At 39.2% G+C, this 19,140-nt stretch overlaps 1 protein-coding gene across 1 annotated transcript; it reads left to right on the top strand.

The window, feature by feature from the left end:
• Positions 1–690: 690 nt before the first annotated feature.
• On the top strand, positions 691–17,534 carry LOC107854474 (E3 ubiquitin-protein ligase UPL1). The gene is made up of 17 exons (XM_016699481.2): positions 691–961; positions 1,083–1,197; positions 4,307–4,402; positions 4,481–4,687; positions 4,794–11,322; positions 11,399–12,462; positions 12,624–12,908; positions 12,986–13,190; positions 13,317–13,588; positions 13,675–13,946; positions 14,419–15,538; positions 15,620–15,766; positions 15,848–15,928; positions 16,005–16,230; positions 16,348–16,487; positions 16,572–16,678; positions 17,244–17,534. Exons 2-17 carry the CDS (start codon positions 1,102–1,104, stop codon positions 17,344–17,346), a joined length of 10,950 nt encoding a protein of 3,649 aa, XP_016554967.1. The 5' UTR covers positions 691–961; positions 1,083–1,101; the 3' UTR covers positions 17,347–17,534.
• Positions 17,535–19,140: the final 1,606 nt, after the last annotated feature.

Below are 19,140 nucleotides of genomic sequence, written 5' to 3'. Positions count from 1 at the left end.
GGGGTCCTTTGGTAAACCGAATGAAATAAGTATGAATATTTCATGGGATTATTTTATATCACCCTATATATACACGCGGAATAAAATAGTTTCAAAATTAGTTCATACCACTTCATACCAAACAAAGAATTAAATTAATCCTATTTTTATATCAAAACTATTTTCCTTATCTGATATATCAAACGATCTCTCAATACCTCAAATCAAATACAACTTAAAACTAATCAAAAATTCTATTCCAAAATCATTATCTTTATCCCATGAACCAACTAACCCCAAGAAACAAGAGAGATGCTAAAACCGATATTCCATAAAATTATTTTATCCCGTCATAATAATTTTATCATCCTAAAATTAACTAACATCTCAAATTAAACATAAAGCTAAAATTAATCCAAAACTATATTCTGAAATCATTGAAATTGAGTCGAGCATTATGAGCTATCACATTCAATTTTCAACAAAAACAAATATTAATTAATTTATTTCTAATAGGAGATTATAAATATCTCTTGAAAATAACCTCCATGCACATAAATTAATTCAAATATCATAATTATAAAAAAAAATAAAAAATTATTAAGTAGTATCTTTTATCTCATGTAGCAATGAACCCTAGGAAACAAAGTGAAAGCAAAGCAGAGGGCCCAAGTAAAAACCGACTCGAATAGAAAGAAGACGAAGCAACATAACAAAACTCAATTTGTGTTTGGGTGTATCTATATAACCTCCTCCTTCCCCAGGGTTAGAAGTACTAGCTTAACCAATTTCACACACAAAAAAGCCTATAAAGGAGCCCCCTATATACACCCCCTACCTCCGCTTTTACCTTCACCTCTTCCTTCTCACCATCTTCTCTTTCTTCGCTTTGGGGTTTTCCTTCTTATTCTTCTCTCTATAAACCCTATTTTTCTCTCTCTTTCTGTACAGTCTCTATTAACACTCTTTCTGGATGATTCAGGTATCGATTTTGATCGATTTCATGATTTTTCCCTTTTTTATTTATGTATTTGAATGTGTGGATTTTTTCTGATTTTTTTGGGGCTGATTTGTGTTTTTTTTGGATTTGTGTTGTGGTTCAGTGAATAGTTACAAGGAGATATGACGACGTTAAGATCGAGTTTGCCGTCGAGGTTACGGCAACTTCTATCCAGCGAAGGAGCTATTGGTCCATCTATTAAACTAGACTCTGAACCTGTACGTGCTACTCATTTTTGTCTTTTTACTCATTGCTTACTTTTTATTTTTATATTTGGTTGCTGCTCTGTGTTGTTTAGGGTTTTGGTGTTGTCGAACAGATTGTTTCGTAAAGGGATTTTTTTTCCCGGTAGGGTTTTGTGTTAATGAACAGCTTGTTTCGTAAAGGAATGGGTTTTTTTTCGTAGGGTTTTGGGAATTATTTCACAAAGTGCATTTTTTTTGGGAGTGTTGTTTTGTTTGAGGCGAGGAATGTCTGCTGTTGTGGTCTCGTGGTTAATGGGGGTGGGTTGAGCACCATGAGATTTCGGGTTCAAATCTTGACAGAGGCAAACATTAGGTGATTTGTTCCAGTACGTTCTAGCCTTGGTGGACAAAGTTACCTTATACTTGTTACGTGGAAATAGTTGGGGTACGTCCGGCACCACACTCGTAAAAAAAGTGTGTTGGTTAGGATTTTGTATTTATAGGAACCACTTGTTTATGAAAGGGACAATTTTTTCCCTTCGGTTTTTTGGAATTACTTCACATTGTGCTTTTTTTCGTATTGGTGTTGTGTTTGAGGCGTGCAATGTGTGTTGTTGTGGCTTAGTGGCCAATGACATAGGTTGAGCACCCGGAGGTGTCAGGTTCAAATCCCATTAGAGACGAGACACTAGGTGATTTATATTCCTTTCTGTTCTAGAAAATCTTGGTGGACATAGTTACGTGATATTTGTTCCGTGGAATTAGTCATGGAAATGTGTGTTGTTAGGGTTTTGTCTTACCGGGGAGTTGTCTTCTTTTGTATCTTAGGGTTTAGTTTTGATTGGAAATCATATTTCACAATGTACCTTTTTTCTATTTGGTTTATTGTTTTTAACTGCTTATGCTATCTATGTTTATATACTTCTATTATCAGTCATCTGCCAGCTTTTTTCCTTTGCATTTTATGCTTTTTCATGATTGGCATGTGGAAATTCTATGTCACAGGCGTATTGATACCATCTGGTCTGAAGTTTAATATGTACTTATGCCATGTGATCTTTAAAATAAGTCTCATTGTTATGATCATTAACATGTGATCTTTAGACCTCTTTTTTGAAACTGCAAAGAGGTTCTAAAAATCACAAGCTAATGATCATAATAATTAGACTCAATTGTAGTAATATCCAATCAGCAAGCTCTTGGATTAGAACTTCATAGTGAATTTGCTGGAAATAATTACCTAATACGAGGCTGAAATTGGAGGACTCTGGGATTAGATATGACATGAGTTGGTATGACATTTGTCGATTAAAACCGTATAATGTACATGTGTGATCCTTAAATATATTAAATCTCAAAATATAAAAGATGCATTCTTCTCGGCCTCCTTTAGGGAGTTGGAGCTATCTGATGTTTACAGTAAACTAGCTTTGCTCTATCTTGTATTCATTTTTGAGATTTCATTCAGTTTTAACACAAACTAAACTGAGACCTGTCCATGAAAAGGATAGTTTCAAACTGACAGTTGTAATACTATTAGTTTGCCGGCATGCATTTGTTTGTTGAAATTCAATTTCAGTAATATTTTTGTCTGTCCTTTACTTTCCCTTTTACTTCTCAATACTCGAGTCCAAACTAGTTGGTTCAACAAAATGACTTGCTATTTTCTTTTTTCTCTACTCGGGCCAGTCAGTTTCATTCTGATAATGGCAGATATCAACAAGATTATACTTAGTATCCGGTTTAGCTTTCGAGCCAATTCATTTTCAGTCAACAATGGTAATGGTCAATCATCTTTTAAGTCAAATAGGAGCTAAAACTAGAGGCTCTTTGATTTCAAACTTGTCCCCGCACTAAGATTCAAGTCTAACTAGCAATTTTGGCAACATCTGAGCTAATGTAAACTTGACAAAGCAAAGACTTAATTCTATACGGGTGACTGCACAAGTTTTTTGGGCAGTCTATTTTTTGTATATACAATATATTTTACATTATTCCCCCAACAAAATACAGACTTAATCCTGACCCCAACAAAATACAGACTTAATCCTGATTAGGTGGGTACCGGTAACATGTGTTCTTTGCTTCTACTATGATTTGCTTCTGTTTAAGTTCCTGTTGTTTCCAAGAAATTGTTGGGTTTTTGGGACAAGTTTCATCCATTCTGATTTTAAGGCTCTTCTGTGGTGTCTTCAATTATCATTCTGTGGAACATATGCACATATCGGCCATTCATATATTTTTTTTTGAAACTGGTAATACTGTATTCCTCAGCCTTTAGGATATGCTGGTGACCTCCATAAAAGGCTGTAACAAGCCAAAACAGGAGTATGCAGTAAACCTTAGAGATCTATCACATGTTCAGCATCTTCTATACATTGTTCTTTACACCAAAATAGGAAGTTGCGATACAACTCCCTTTGATTTTCTGAAAGCTGTTGAATCCATATGGGCCATTCATTTGGAGGACTACCTAGACTATGTCCAAACAATCACGGGCAAAGCTTATTATTTATCCTTTTTATGCACACCTCTTCTCTAAGTTGTGTCCAATCTTGTACCAGTGCACAATTGCATTTTCCACGACGATCATTGAATATGATCGTGATTCTCTTCCTCGGTTCTTTTCAATCGGTGTTCTCATATGTAGCTGAAGATGCTGGTGTTTTGAGGATTGTCGTTTATCATGTTGGAAAGTGTTGTGTTGTGGATCTAATGTATTCTCTGCGTGTTTTATGTTTCTAGCTTTGCCGTGTCCCTTAACATGAGGGAACAACCATACTTATCAAAAGAAAACAAAAAAATCAGGAAATATCATAGTATATGGCACCTTTTTACATTTTGTTTGGATGAACTGTGGTTATTCTCGTAGGAGTAATTCTCAAGTTTGTGGGAGCCATCTAATCATCTTTTCATGGATCTAGTAATGTACAATGATTTAATCATATGCAAAGAAAAAATAAAGAAATAAATCATCTGATTAGTGTCTTGATTTCTGCTGCTTGAAAGTGCCCGGACTTCTACTTTTCGCTACTATCCTCTTTTGTAGTAGATGGTATTTTTATCTTTCGTGCTTATTTCTTTCTTTTTAAAGTTCTCCCTATTAACTGGTATAATCTTATTGTGCATTTATCCACATCAGCCCCCCAGAATAAAAGCCTTTATTGACAAGGTCATCCAGTGTCCATTACAAGATATAGCAATACCTCTTTCTGGTTTCCGCTGGGAGTATGGCAAGGTGAATACATTTACCTTTTCTTATCCTGCCGCGGCCTTTATACTTCAGACTTTGGCTTACCTGACCTTCTCTTTTCAGGGAAATTTTCATCACTGGAGACCATTGTTTCTACATTTTGATGCATATTTCAAGACGTACTTATGTAGTAGGAAAGATCTCGTCTTGTGTGATAACATATTAGGAGATGATAGCCCTTTCCCCAAGCAAGCAGTTCTACAGATTTTACGTGTGATGCAGATCATACTAGAAAATTGCCATAACAAGGGTTCATTTAGTGGCTTGGAGGTAAGCTGAAGATGCTAAAACTTTCTGCCCCTTTTTGAATGAATGTCTGTAACAAGAATGCACATGTACTGATGATGTCCAAATTTATTTACTTTGAACCTGGCAGCATTTCAAGCTTTTGCTGGCTTCAACAGATCCTGAGATCCTCATTGCAACTTTAGAGACTCTTGCTGTATTAGTAAAAATAAATCCTTCGAAGCTACATGCAAGTGGTAAATTGGTTGGGTGTGGTGCTATAAATAGTTGTCTACTGTCACTTGCGCAGGGATGGGGAAGCAAGGAAGAAGGTCTGGGCTTGTATTATTGTGTTACTGTAAACGAAAGAAGTCAGGATGAAGGCCTATCTTTGTTTCCATCCAGTGTGGAAAATGATGGCGACAAGTCACTTTATCACTTGGGGTCCACCCTTTATTTTGAGTTGCATAGTGTCAGTGCCGAAAACAATGCTGAAAGTGAGGATGGTGCAGCATCAACGAGCATGAGTGTAATTCACATACCTGATCTCCATGTACGGAAAGAGGAAGATCTGTCGCTAATGAAGTTCTGTGTTGAGCAGTATAAGGTTCCTCCTGAGCAAAGGTTTGCATTGCTGACAAGAATCAGATATGCACATGCGTTCCGTTCCCCCAGAGTATGTAGGCTTTACAGCAAGATATGTCTTCTTGCTTTCATTGTGCTTGTCCAGGCTAGTGATTCCCATGATGAACTTTCGTCCTTTTTTGCTAATGAACCTGAATACACGAATGAGTTGATAAGGATTGTCAGATCTGAAGAAACCATCTCTGGAAATGTTAGAACACTAGCAATGAATGCCTTGGGCGCACAATTAGCTGCTTATGCATCATCACATGAGCGGGCGAGGATTTTGAGTGGATCAAGCATCAGTTTTGCTGGTGGTAATCGAATGATCCTTTTGAATGTTTTACAGAGAGCAATCTTGTCACTAAGCAGCTCAAATGACTTGTCATCAGTATCCTTTGTTGAAGCTGTTCTGCAGTTTTACCTGCTACATGTCATATCCTCTTCAAGCTCTGGTAGTGTTATTCGCGGGTCTGGAATGGTGCCAACTTTTTTGCCTCTAGTAGAGGATGCTGATCCTGCACATATACATCTTGTTTGCCTGGCTGTGAAAACACTGCAAAAGCTTCTGGATTATAGTAATGCAGCAGTAACCCTTTTCAAAGATCTAGGTGGAGTTGAGCTTTTGGCTAATAGGTTACAGATAGAAGTGCACAGAGTGATTGACAGAGCTGGAGATGATGACAATTCTATGGTCATTGGTGAGCATTTTAAATCTAGTGAAGAACAAGTATATGCTCAAAAGAGACTTATTAGGGTCTTATTGAAGGCACTTGGATCTGCTACCTATGCTCCTGCAAATTCGACCAGATCTCAGGGTTCTAACGAAGCATCTTTACCTGCCACTTTGTGTCTGATATTTAGTAACGTGGAAAAATTTGGGGGTGATATTTATTCCTCAGCCGTGACTGTTATGAGCGAAATAATTCACAAAGATCCGACATGTTTTTCTGCTCTGCATGAGTTGGGTCTTCCTATTGCTTTTTTGTCTTCAGTGGTATCTGGGATACTACCGTCTCCAAAAGCTCTAACTTGTGTACCTAATGGTCTCGGTGCAATTTGCCTTAACCCGAAGGGACTGGAGTCTGTGAAAGAAACTTCAGCATTGCGTTTCCTTGTAGACATATTTACCAACAAGAAGTACGTGGTAGCTATGAATGAAGGTATTGTCCCTTTGGCAAATGCTGTGGAAGAGCTGTTGCGCCATGTATCTTCGCTGAGAGGTACTGGAGTGGATTTAATAATTGAGATTGTTAACAGTATTGCTTCACGTGGTGATGGTGAACATGCTGAGTCATCAGGGAAATCAAGCGAGACTACCGAAATGGACACAGACACAGATAACAGAGAGGGTGTTGCATCCAGCTCATTGGTTGAATCATCTTATTCAACTGGGGAAACTATCAGCGATGAGCAGTTCATTCAGTTGGCTGTCTTTCATGTGATGGTTCTTGTTCACCGTACAATGGAGAACTCTGAAACTTGTCGGTTATTTGTGGAAAAGTCGGGCATTGAAGCTTTGTTGAAACTACTCCTACGTCCAAGTGTTGCACAGTCATCTGAAGGGATGTCCATAGCATTACACAGCACCATGGTCTTCAAGACTTTCACCCAACACCACTCTGCTGCTTTGGCTCGTGCTTTCTGTTCCTTTCTCAAAGATCATTTAAAAAAAGCGCTGTCTGGATTTGGCATGGTTTCTGGTGCTTTTATGTTGGATCCCAAGAATACTCCAGATAGGACATTTTCTTCACTTTTCCTAGTTGAGTTTCTTTTATTTCTGGCTGCCTCCAAAGACAACCGATGGGTGACTGCTCTTTTAACGGAGTTTGGAAACGGCAGCAAAGATGTATTGGAAGATATTGGTCGCATTCATCGTGAAATTCTTTGGCAATTAGCGTTGCTTGAAGAATCTAAGGTTGATGTGGAGGAAGGCGGTGCTGGTGCAACTGATGAGGCACGACAGTCTGAATCGAGTGCAACTGATACAGAAGAACAAAGATTAAATTCCTTTAGGCAGTTCCTTGACCCCTTACTTCGCAGAAGGATGTCAGGGTGGAGTTTTGAATCACAGTTTTTTGATCTGATCAATCTATATCGGGATCTGACTAGAGCCTCTAGTCTTCAGCAACGTCAGACCACTGATGGTTCTTCAAATGTTCGAATAGAAGCTAGTCATCAATCAGAACAAGCAGGTTCTCTTGATGACGCTGGTGCCAGTAATCAAAAAGAGGACAAACAGAAATCCTATTATCATTCCTGCCGTGATATGGTGAAATCCCTATCAATCCATATTGCCCATTTGTTTCAAGAGATGGGCAAGGTAATGCTACTTCCATCACGTAGGCGGGATGATACACTCAATGTGTCAGCTCCATCAAAATCTGTTGCTTCAACTTTTGCTTCAATTGCCATTGATCACATGAACTTTGGAGGTCATATAACTTCTGGATCGGAGGTGTCAACCAAATGTCGTTATTTCGGCAAGGTTATTGAATTTATTGATGGTATTCTGCTGGACAAACCTGATTCTTGCAATGCTGTTATATTGAATTGCCTTTATGGGCGTGGGGTTATTCAGTCGGTGTTAACCACGTTTGAAGCTACTAGTCAGTTGCTCTTTGCCCTCAATAGAGCCCCTACTTCTCCTATGGATACTGATGAGAAACATACCAGGCAGGATGGTGTTGAGGATGCAGATCGTTCGTGGATATATGGCCCCCTGGGTAGTTATGGGAAGCTGATGGATCATCTGGCGACTTCATCTTTAATTCTATCTCCTTTCACAAAGCATTTACTGACTCAACCTTTGATAAGTGGTGATATCCCATTTCCACGGGACGAGGAGACATTTGTAAAGGTTCTTCAATCCATGGTATTGAAGGCTGTACTTCCTGTTTGGACTCATCCTCAATTCACAGAATGCAGTTATGATTTCATTGCAGCTGTTCTCAATATCATTAGACACATCTACTCCGGAGTAGAAGTCAAAAACGCAAACAGCACTGCTGCTCGTGTGGCTGGTCCTCCCCCAAATGAAACTACAATTTCTACAATTGTTGAAATGGGGTTCACCAGGAATAGGGCGGAAGAGGCTTTGAGGCAGGTTGGTTCAAACAGTGTAGAATTGGCAATGGAGTGGTTGTTCTCACATCCAGAGGAAGTACAAGAAGATGATGAACTTGCCCGTGCCCTTGCCATGTCTCTTGGGAACTCTGGATCTGAGGCAAAGGAAGATGTTCCCAAAGAAAGCATCCTGACCATTGAAGAAGAAATGGTTCAGCCTCCTCCTGTTGATGAGTTGTTGTCTACATGCCGAAAGCTTCTACAGATGAAGGACTCTCTTGCTTTTCCTGTCAGGGATCTTCTTGTGATGATATGCTCCCAAAATGATGGTGAACATCGGTCAGCTGTGGTTTCGTTTATTGTTGAACAAGTGAAGCTTTCTAGTAATGTCTCTGAGGATGGAAACAGCAGCATTCTTTCTAATCTCTTTCATGTTCTTGCTCTGATTCTTAATGAAGACGCTGATGCCAGAGAGATAGCTGCAAAGACTGGTTTGGTCAAGGTCTCATCTGATCTTCTTTCACAGTGGATTTCCAGTACATTTGATAAGGAGAAAGTTCCCAAATGGGTGACAGCAGCTTTTGTTGCTATTGATCGGCTTTCTCAAGCGGATCAGAAGTTGAATGCTGATATACTGGAACAGCTGAAGGGGGATGATACTACACAGAAGCCAGTTTCGATTAACGAGGATAAATATAGTAAGTTGCAGTCTTCTCTGTCTCCAAAATATCTGGATGTACAAGAGCAGAAGCAGCTTGTTGAAATAGCTTGTGGCTGTATGAGGAACCAGCTTCCCTCGGAAACAATGCATGCTGTGTTGCAGCTGTGTGCAACTCTTACAAGAACTCACTCTGTTGCTGTTAACTTTCTGGATGCTGGTGGATTGCAGTTGCTTCTTTCTTTGCCAACGAGCAGCTTGTTTATTGGGTTTGACAATATTGCCGCTACTATAATAAGACATATTCTCGAGGATCCCCAGACTCTACAACAAGCTATGGAAGCAGAGATACGGCACAATGTTGTATCTGCTTCTAATAGACAGTCAAGTGGAAGGCTCACACCTCGTAATTTTCTGTTAAATTTGACTTCTGTTATTCAGCGGGATCCAGCGATTTTCTTGCGGGCTGCTCGTGCGGTCTGCCAAGTGGAGATGGTCGGTGAACGACCTTATGTAGTCTTGTTGAGGGACCGTGACAAGGACAAAAAGGACAAAGACAGGGAGAAAGAGAAATCAGAAGACAAAGATAAAATGCAGAATGCAGATCTGAAGTCTGGTGTTGGTAATGTGAGCCATGGAGTACATGGCAAGAGTCTTGATGCAAGTTCTAAGAATGTCAAAGTTCATCGAAAGCCGCCTCATAGCTTTGTAAATGTCATTGAGCAGCTTTTGGATCCAGTGGTTAAGTTTGTTCCTCCATTGAAAGATGAACCGGCAACAAAAGAGAGCTCTAGTTCAACGGATATGGAGATTGATGTTTCCGCAAGCAAGGGTAAAGGGAAAGCTATCGCCTCTGCTTCTGAAGCAAGTGAAGCTGATAGCCATGACTTGTCTGCATATATGGCTAAGATTGTATTCATTTTGAAGCTCCTGACTGAGATTCTTTTGATGTATACTGCTTCAGTTAATATTTTGCTTAGAAAAGATTCTGAAGTTAGCAGTTGCATAGCTGTTCCAGTACGGGCAGGGCACCTTGCTGGTGGAATTTTTCATCATATTCTTCATAAGTTTTTGCCGTACGCCAAGAGTTCTAGGAAAGAGAAAAAAACTGATGTGGACTGGAGGCAAAAACTTTCGAGCAGAGCTACCCAGTTTCTTGTGGCATCTTGTGTTCGCTCGACGGAGGCAAGGAAAAGAATCTTTACAGAGATTAACAGCGTCTTTAGTGATTTTGTTGAGTTTGGAAGTGGTTTTAGGGCACCCGGAATCGAAATTCAAGCTTTTGTTGATCTTCTCAATGATGTATTGACAGCTCGTGCACCTACAGGTTCTTCCATCTCAGCAGAAGCTTCAGCTACTTTCATAGATGTCGGTCTGGTTCAATCTCTGACCCGAGCTCTTCATGTCTTGGACCTGGATCATACTGATTCTTCCAAGGTTGTTACTGGTGTGGTAAAAGTTCTGGAGTTGGTAACGAAGGAGCATGTCCATGCGGCTGAGTCCAATGCTGGTAGGGGAGAACAGTCGACAAAAACTCAGGATCATAATCAATCTGGTACTCCTAATGATGCCTTTGCAGTCGAAACTAATGAAACTGCATCACAGCCTAATGTGAATTCAGTGCCAACAGATCACATTGAACCCTTTGGCACATCTCAAAACTTTGGTGGGTCTGAAGCTGTCACTGATGATATGGAACATGACCAGGATATTGATGGTGGTTTTGGTCCATCCAATGAGGATGATTACATGCATGAAAGTAATGAGGACACTAGAAATATGGAAAATGGCCTTGAGATAAGATTTGAAATCCAGCCTGATGTACAAGAGCATCTTGTTGAGGATGAAGATGACGAAGATGATGATGATGATGATGAGATGTCAGGTGATGAAGGAGATGAAGTTGATGAAGATGAAGAAGGGGATGAAGAAGAACAGAATGATCTAGAGGAAGATGAAGCTCATCACTTACAACATCCTGATACTGATCAAGATGACCAAGAAATAGATGAAGATGACTTTGATGAGGAGGTAATGGATGAAGAGGATGAAGAAGATGAGGATGACGAGGATGGTGTAATACTTCGTCTGGGTGATGGAATGAATGGAATAAATGTATTTGACCACATTGAAGTTTTTGGTCGAGAGCATAGTCTTTCCAGTGAAACTTTACATGTTATGCCTGTTGAAGTTTTTGGCTCTAGGCGTCAGGGGCGTACAACATCCATCTACAATCTTTTGGGGAGAGGTGGTGATAGCATTGCTCCTTCACAACATCCCCTTCTGGTGGAACCATCTTCCTTGCTGCAATTGGGTCAACCTCGGCAATCAGGTATCCAGACTACATCTGGTTAATATCATAATTTTTCTCTGATTGAAATCTCATTGCTTTCTTCCTTTTCATGCAGAGAGTATTCGTGATGCTTATTCCGATAGGAGCTCAGAAGGAACCTCATCGCGCCTGGATTCTGTATTCCGTTCTCTCCGGAGCAGCCGTCACGGTCAACGGTTCAATTTTTGGACCAATGATAACCAGCAAAGTGGTGGATCAGGTGCCTCTGCTCTTCCACAGGGTTTTGAGGATTTGGTTGTTTCCCACTTGAGGCGGCCAAGTCCTGAGAAATCAGCTGATCAAGATCCTACAGAGGGGTCTCAGAATCGAGGTGAGGCCACCCAGTTTGCTGGATCAGGTGAAATGGCAGCTGAAACTGCGGTGGAGAACAATAGCAACAATGAAGCCAGAGATGCCTCTGTCCCCTCAACAGTTTTGGATGAATCAGGTGGTGCTAATGTGACATCTGTAGCAAATGTGTCTTCTCAGGGAACAGATGCACCAAATAGACAATCTCAACCTGTCGAAATGCAGTTTGAACAGAATGATGTTGCCATAAGGGATGTTGAGGCAGTTAGCCAAGAAAGCAGCGGAAGTGGTGCAACTCTGGGTGAAAGTCTTCGAAGTCTTGATGTTGAAATTGGAAGTGCAGATGGGCATGATGATGGCGGCGATAGGCAAGGCTCAGCAGATGCTCGAACTAGGAGGACTAACATTTCTTTTGGAAATTCTTCTCAGATAAGTGCGAGGGATGTTGCTCTTCACAGTGTGTCTGAAGCGTCAGAACATTCAAATCAAGAAGCTGAACAAAGTGGACCCAATGAGGAACAGCTACGTAATGTAGATGCTGATTCTGGATCAATTGATCCTGCATTTCTAGAGGCGCTTCCTGAGGAGTTGCGAGCTGAGGTCCTCTCAGCTCAACAGGGTCAAGCAACTCAACCACCTAATTCTGAGCCTCAAAATGGTGGAGATATTGATCCAGAATTTCTGGCAGCCCTTCCGGCGGACATCCGAGAAGAAGTGTTGGCACAACAAAGGGCACAACGACTGCAACAGTCACAAGAATTAGAAGGCCAACCTGTTGAGATGGACACAGTGTCGATTATTGCTACATTCCCTTCAGAACTACGGGAAGAGGTACTTATACGAATTAGAATAGAATCTTATGTTTGTTTTTATTTCATTTACTCTGTAACAAGTAGCAATTTTGTTTAACTATTTCTTTTTGTTTATGATTTAAATTTGGTTTTCATGTATCCTTTTACGGCTATCATTGGGTTTTATATTTCATCTCGCAGGTCCTTCTGACATCTTCTGATGCCATTCTTGCTAATTTAACACCTGCTCTTGTGGCGGAAGCAAATATGTTGCGCGAGAGGTTTGCACGAAGGTATAACCGATCACTTTTTGGTATGTATCCTAGAAGTCGTAGAGGCGACTCCAGGCGGAATGAACAATTGGAAAGGACTGGTGGAACCCTTTCACGTAGATCAGCTGGAGGTAAGCCTCTAGAGGCAGATGGATCTCCCTTGGTCGATACTGAGGGCTTAAGAGCACTGGTGCGGTTGCTTCGAGTATTCCAGGTATAAACTTGGTGAGGTAGAATTACTGATTTCTTGCCGTTATGATTTGAATGTTGACACGTCTGGTTCTTTTGCAGCCAATTTACAAAGTCCCTCTACAGAGGCTGATGTTGAATCTTAGTGCACATGCTGAAACAAGAGTTGCTTTAGTGAAAATATTGATGGACTTGTTGATGCTTGATGTCGGACAGCCTGCTAATGATCTGAATACTGCTGAACCCCCATATCGACTATATGGTTGCCAAAGTAATGTGATGTACTCACGTCCTCAGCATCTTGATGGTGAGACCTTGTCATCTTGTTTGGTTTCTTTGGTCATGTATTACATAGTGTGTACTAGTACTACTGTTGTAATATTTTTGTTATTTTTGGCCTTTGCTAAATTTGTTTCATCTCATTGCCTTGTAGGAATTCCTCCATTGCTATCTCGTCGTGTTCTTGAAACACTTACATACTTGGCAAAGAACCATTCTTTAGTCGCAAAGACACTACTGGAATTCAGGCTCCCTCGACCAGTGCCGAAAGGGCCAATAATTCCGGATCAGAGGCGTGGAAAAGCTGTCATGGTTGAGGCTGATGGACCAGATAGATGGCAGCATGAGGAACAAGTAGCTCTTGCTTTGCTTTTGGGCCTCTTGAATCATCCCCTTTATTTGAGAAGTGTTGCGCATCTAGAGCAGGTAGTTTGCACAAGTAGGATGTCTCTTTGAGTAGCCATTATCTGATGTTTCTTGCTGTGTTTAATTATTTTCCTTTTTGTATGTAGCTGTTAAATCTGTTAGATGTTGTAGTCCAAAACACCGAGAGCAAATCAAGTGCACGTGAAGAACCTGTCACATCTTCTACAGAGCAACCGGTTGATCCTCCAATTCAATCTGCTGAAATGAATACTGAATCTCATGCAGCTTCATCTGAGGTTGAGGACAAACCTGGAGCATCATCCTCTGTTGCAGGCAGAGACCAAAGTATTGAAAGTATTCTACTTGGACTACCTCAATTAGAACTTCGACTCCTGTGCTCATTGCTTGCAAGAGAAGGGTAAGCTTTTTTATAATCCTTGTAATGTACTTTATTCAAATCATTTATCTTATGTGGCTCTACATACTGATTTCTCTGGTGTTAACTGGTTTTAAAAATGGTAAACACTATGGTTTAATGCAACAAGATGGCCCTTAATTATAGACTTGTGAGTTGGCCAGCAGGGTGATATACTGTACTAGTTTTGCACTTGCTTGTGTATTTGCGTTCTTGTCCAAAAGTGGGTTCGGAAAATTAACCGACTGCCTACTATGACGGTGCTCATAATTTCCGAGCCTATGGCTTCTATTTCAGGCACTAAATTATCTGTTTGGTTGCACATCACTTATTTGATATTGTAATATTTGATATCTTTTTCACATGACCAAGTACATTTTTGAACTTATAGTAGGTTGTTTTTACATGGGTCTTGCTGAATAATGTGTTGTTTTATTTGTTATTGAAGCCGTTTAATGTTTTCTTCTTTTATTAGTCTTTCAGACAATGCTTACTCATTGGTAGCAGAGGTACTGAAAAAGTTGGTGGCCATAGCTCCTGCCATTTGTCATTTATTTATTACTGAGCTAGCTGGCTCTGTGCAAAGTCTGACCAGATCTGCAATGGATGAGTTAAACAAGTTTAGGGAAGTAGAAAAAGCATTGCTTAGTACCACTTCAACTGATGGCGCTGTGATACTCAGGGTTTTACAAGCATTAAGCACTCTTGTTGCTTCAATTGCTGACAAGAACAAGGACAATCAAATTATTTCTGAGAAAGAGCACGGTGCTACTATCTCCCTGGTTTGGGACATCAACACAGCTTTAGAACCTCTATGGCAGGAGCTGAGCACTTGCATTAGCACAATAGAGAGTTTTTCTGAAACAGCACCCAACCTGTCACGCTCATCTATTGTTACCACATCTAAACCTTCTGGAGCAATGCCTCCACTGCCAGCAGGCACACAAAACATTTTGCCATACATAGAGTCCTTTTTTGTGATGTGTGAGAAGTTGCATCCTGCGCATTTGGGTGCAGGGCAGGAGTTTAGTATTGCTACAGTTCCTGATGCAGAAGAAGCTTCTGCTTCTGCTATGCAACCCAGAACACCTACATCTGCAACAAAAGTTGATGAGAAGCACATTGCTTTTGTAAAATTTGCAGAGAAGCACAGAAAACTTCTTAATGCTTTTGTTCGGCAGAATCCTGGACTATTGGAGAAGTCTTTCTCCATCATGCTGAAGGTTCCTCGTTTTGTTGATTTTGACAATAAAAGGTCCTACTTTAGATCTAAGATTAAACATCAACACGACCATCATCACAGTCCTCTGAGAATTTCTGTGAGAAGAGCTTATATACTTGAAGATTCATATAATCAGCTGCGAATGAGGACAACTCAAGAATTGAAAGGGAGATTGACTGTACATTTCCAAGGGGAAGAAGGGATTGATGCTGGTGGACTTACTAGGGAATGGTATCAGTTACTTTCCAGAGTAATTTTTGATAAGGGAGCACTATTGTTTACTACAGTTGGCAATGAAGCAACATTTCAGCCAAATCCCAACTCTGTGTACCAAACTGAGCACCTCTCATACTTCAAATTTGTTGGGCGAGTGGTGAGTATCTTCCTTCTTGGTTCTTTTTTCTCTGGTTATTTAATTTAGCAATATCTAATGTGTTTTATGTAAATATCCCAGGTTGGGAAGGCTCTTTTTGATGGTCAACTTCTCGATGTTCATTTTACACGGTCGTTCTACAAACATATACTTGGTGCTAAAGTGACATATCATGATATCGAAGCTATTGATCCTGACTACTTCAAAAATTTGAAATGGCTGCTTGAGGTGCAGTGTTTTCTCTTTTATATGTGATTATGGAAATTATGGTTAAATATTTGCTCTGATCACATTTCTTGCTTTGTGCAGAATGACATAAGTGATATTTTGGACCTTACATTCAGCATTGATGCTGATGAAGAGAAGTTGATACTTTATGAACGCAATGAGGTATGAGTTCTTCAGCGGTAATTGAAGCTTTAACATTTTTGTTACGGTGGCTCTAATTGCAATTTGTGTAATGCAGGTGACTGACTATGAACTAATCCCGGGTGGACGAAATATCAGAGTCACCGAGGAAAATAAGCAACAGTATGTTGACTTGGTCGCTGAGCATCGGTTGACGACTGCTATCCGCCCTCAGATAAATGCTTTTTTGGAAGGATTCAGTGAATTGATTCCGCGGGATCTAATCTCAATCTTTCATGACAAGGAACTTGAGTTGTTAATTAGCGGTCTTCCTGACATCGATCGTATGTTTTGCTATTTCCTTTATTTGTTAATTCATGTGGTAATCCTGTCTTAGATAGTTATTTGTCTATGTCAAGGAGAAATTGCTTCTTACATTTTATTTTCCCCTTGCTTTGCAGTTGATGACTTGAGGGCAAATACAGAATATTCTGGATACAGCCCAGCATCACCTGTTATTCAGTGGTTTTGGGAAGTCGTTCAAGCTTTTAGCAAGGAAGACAAAGCTCGCCTCCTTCAGTTTGTCACTGGGACCTCTAAGGTAGTTTGTTGCTTTCATTTGTTTACAGTTGCATGTTGAATATCTCCTGCAATCGTCTAACATATCTTTTGTCATCTTCTTCAGGTGCCGTTGGAAGGGTTTAGTGCACTGCAAGGAATTTCAGGTGTCCAGAAATTTCAGATCCACAAAGCTTACGGCAGTGCTGACCACTTGCCTTCAGCACATACATGGTAAAGATTTTATCATCTGAAACAACAGTATGATTTTCTTCAGCACATACATGGTAACGATTTTATCATCTGAAACTAAAGTATGATTTTCTTCATGATACTGAAGATATCTACCAGTAAATGATCCGTGTTGCTCCTCTCCTAGTTATTTAACCTTCTTTCATTTATGTTGCCATCCTAAGTTCTACCAGTAAAAGATCCGTGTTGCTCCTCTCCATGTTATTTAACCTTCTTTCATTTGTGTTGCCATCCTAATTTAGTTGTATTGCTGAAGATTCCAGTAGAGGTTCATGTTGCTTCCTCTGTCCAAATTACTTCTCTTGCATTCCTTTTTATGTGCCGCTCGTCTCTCTTCTCTATGAGATGGGAAAGCTTTCTTTGTGGAATATTTCAAGTAAATGTTGACTAACATTAGTATTAACCTAATCGTGAATTACATTTCAACTACTGACAAGCAAGTAACAGCTTCTTTCTTCGATATTAGATGGAGCGTTGTGATTCTACTATTATATCTTTGTCACTTGTTTACTGCAATCAATCCTTGATTATTATTTTTTGGGTGCAGTTTTAACCAGTTGGATCTACCAGAGTATCCCTCTAAAGAGCATCTAGAGGAACGACTACTGCTTGCCATTCATGAAGCCAACGAAGGATTCGGATTTGGCTAATACCCTTATGGTCTCTGAATTAGATTCTGTAGATAATTTCGGTGTTAAGGAAAGAGATTTTTCTTTTTCTACAGGAGAACAGTCTAAGGGCATTTTAAGTCTGTGAGACACCTGTCTATAATGCTGTACAGTCTATTTGCTATGCCAAATGATCCTGGCAGTTCTTTTTTTTGCCGATCCTTTCCTTACCTTCTGTCTCTCAAGTTTCCCTATTTTACGCTCTTATTCTGAGTGCTGCACAAGAGCAGACCATTCTTTTTCCTCAGAATGTTGTCATAATTGCTGCTATCAAGTACCTTAAAGGTCAATTGCGATACAGACCTAAGCTTCTATTTTTACTTTTTTTCATTGAAGATTAAGGAATTTGAGCGTTAAACCAGGTGTGGCTTTTAAGGCGTTTCTCTGATGATGATCTCTCTACGTTTATTTAATAAAAAGAATTTGATCTCGGAGGAGGCACGTCCAAATCATATTGTAGTAATGGCATCAGGAGGGCTTGTGGTGCCTTGGGCAGCTCTTAGCTCCATTTGCCGGCCTCATGACTTATTTCATTTCGATGTCTGAAAGACATACGTTTGTTTCTTTCACTTTGGATTTGTAGTTAAAATTCTATCAAAGCCTAACTTCATACGCCGCCAAAGTTTGAACTTTGAAGTCTCATATTCAAAATTTATATTCAGAATTTTGGGTCTAATGGCAAACTCTCTCGAAATATAGGAAGGTCGTCAATACCATCTTTAATTTTAGATAATATAATAATTACATGATACTTGAAAAAAATTTCACAAAGGAAAATATAATATTATTTTTAAAGTTAAATGACTTAATGAAATTAACCAAGGTACTAGTAGAAATATTTCCAACTATTGCTCTTTTTAACCCAAAAAAAAAAAAAATGAAGAAGAAATATTTCCAACTACAACATATCCTTCTCTTTCCCCCTCTCTCCTAATAGAAAAAACAAAAAAAAAAAAAAAAAACTAGAAAAAGAATTGCTTGGCAGAAAATTTATGCTGTACCTTAAACTTTATACACCTATCCAAATGCAATAATTGCTCTTGAGGAATTTTCTTTTTATTATCGACGTTTTGGCTTGGTGTGTTTTCTTTTTTGAGCTATCTACATGGAAAATTCTCGTTAGGAAGTACTTTCTTTGAATAAATTTTATGTGACGCGAATTTCAATTATCAAGTTTCAACACGAGAGTTGAATCTGAATGAAAAATAAAAAATGTAGTCTGTTCGTTTCAATTAAATAACTTACTTTTCTCTTTCTAAAAAGCATGTCTTTTAAATAATGTATTTAGACATACTTCTTATTTATCTAAGAGACATGTGAGAAGGATTAAAAGACATGCTTAATCCTAAAAGCATTCATTTTAATTAATTGGAGGTTAAATGTGACATGTGAAAGGGCAACGTCAAATATTACAAGGATCAAACTCATCATATGACCATAACACAAGGACGGATAAACACAATTATTATTCCCACTGTTTCATTTTATGTATCCTTATTTTATTTTTGATTCGTTCAAAAAATAATGTCATTTTTTCTTATTTGATGACTATTTAATAATATCATTTTCACTTTATTCTGAATGGGCAACTAATTAATGACATCATCTCCATTTTATCCTTATTAGATCTCACTTAATAAGAAAATATTAACGTCACGTAAACATTAAAGTGACTTTAAGGGGCAATTTTATAAACTTTACCAAGTCATTATTTTTTTTTTTTTTAATTTCGTATCCAATCAAATGACAACACGTAAAAGGAGATCAAAAGAATAT

This window comes from Capsicum annuum, chromosome 4 (assembly GCF_002878395.1).
Source record: "Capsicum annuum cultivar UCD-10X-F1 chromosome 4, UCD10Xv1.1, whole genome shotgun sequence".
In the NCBI taxonomy this organism is placed as follows: Eukaryota; Viridiplantae; Streptophyta; class Magnoliopsida; order Solanales; family Solanaceae; genus Capsicum; species Capsicum annuum.
Note: the sequence above shows the minus strand (reverse complement) of the source record. Positions and strands in the feature narration are given on the sequence as shown.

Excerpts from the sequence above, each read along its gene's own strand:
- LOC107854474 (XM_016699481.2), top strand. The coding sequence starts at position 1,102 with ATGACGACGTTAAGATCGAGTTTGCCGTCGAGGTTACGGCAACTTCTA. Across the intron at positions 1,198-4,306 it reads TTAAACTAGACTCTGAACCT|CCCCCCAGAATAAAAGCCTT; the intron begins GTACGTGCTACT and ends TATCCACATCAG. Across the intron at positions 16,488-16,571 it reads TTGTCACTGGGACCTCTAAG|GTGCCGTTGGAAGGGTTTAG; the intron begins GTAGTTTGTTGC and ends CATCTTCTTCAG.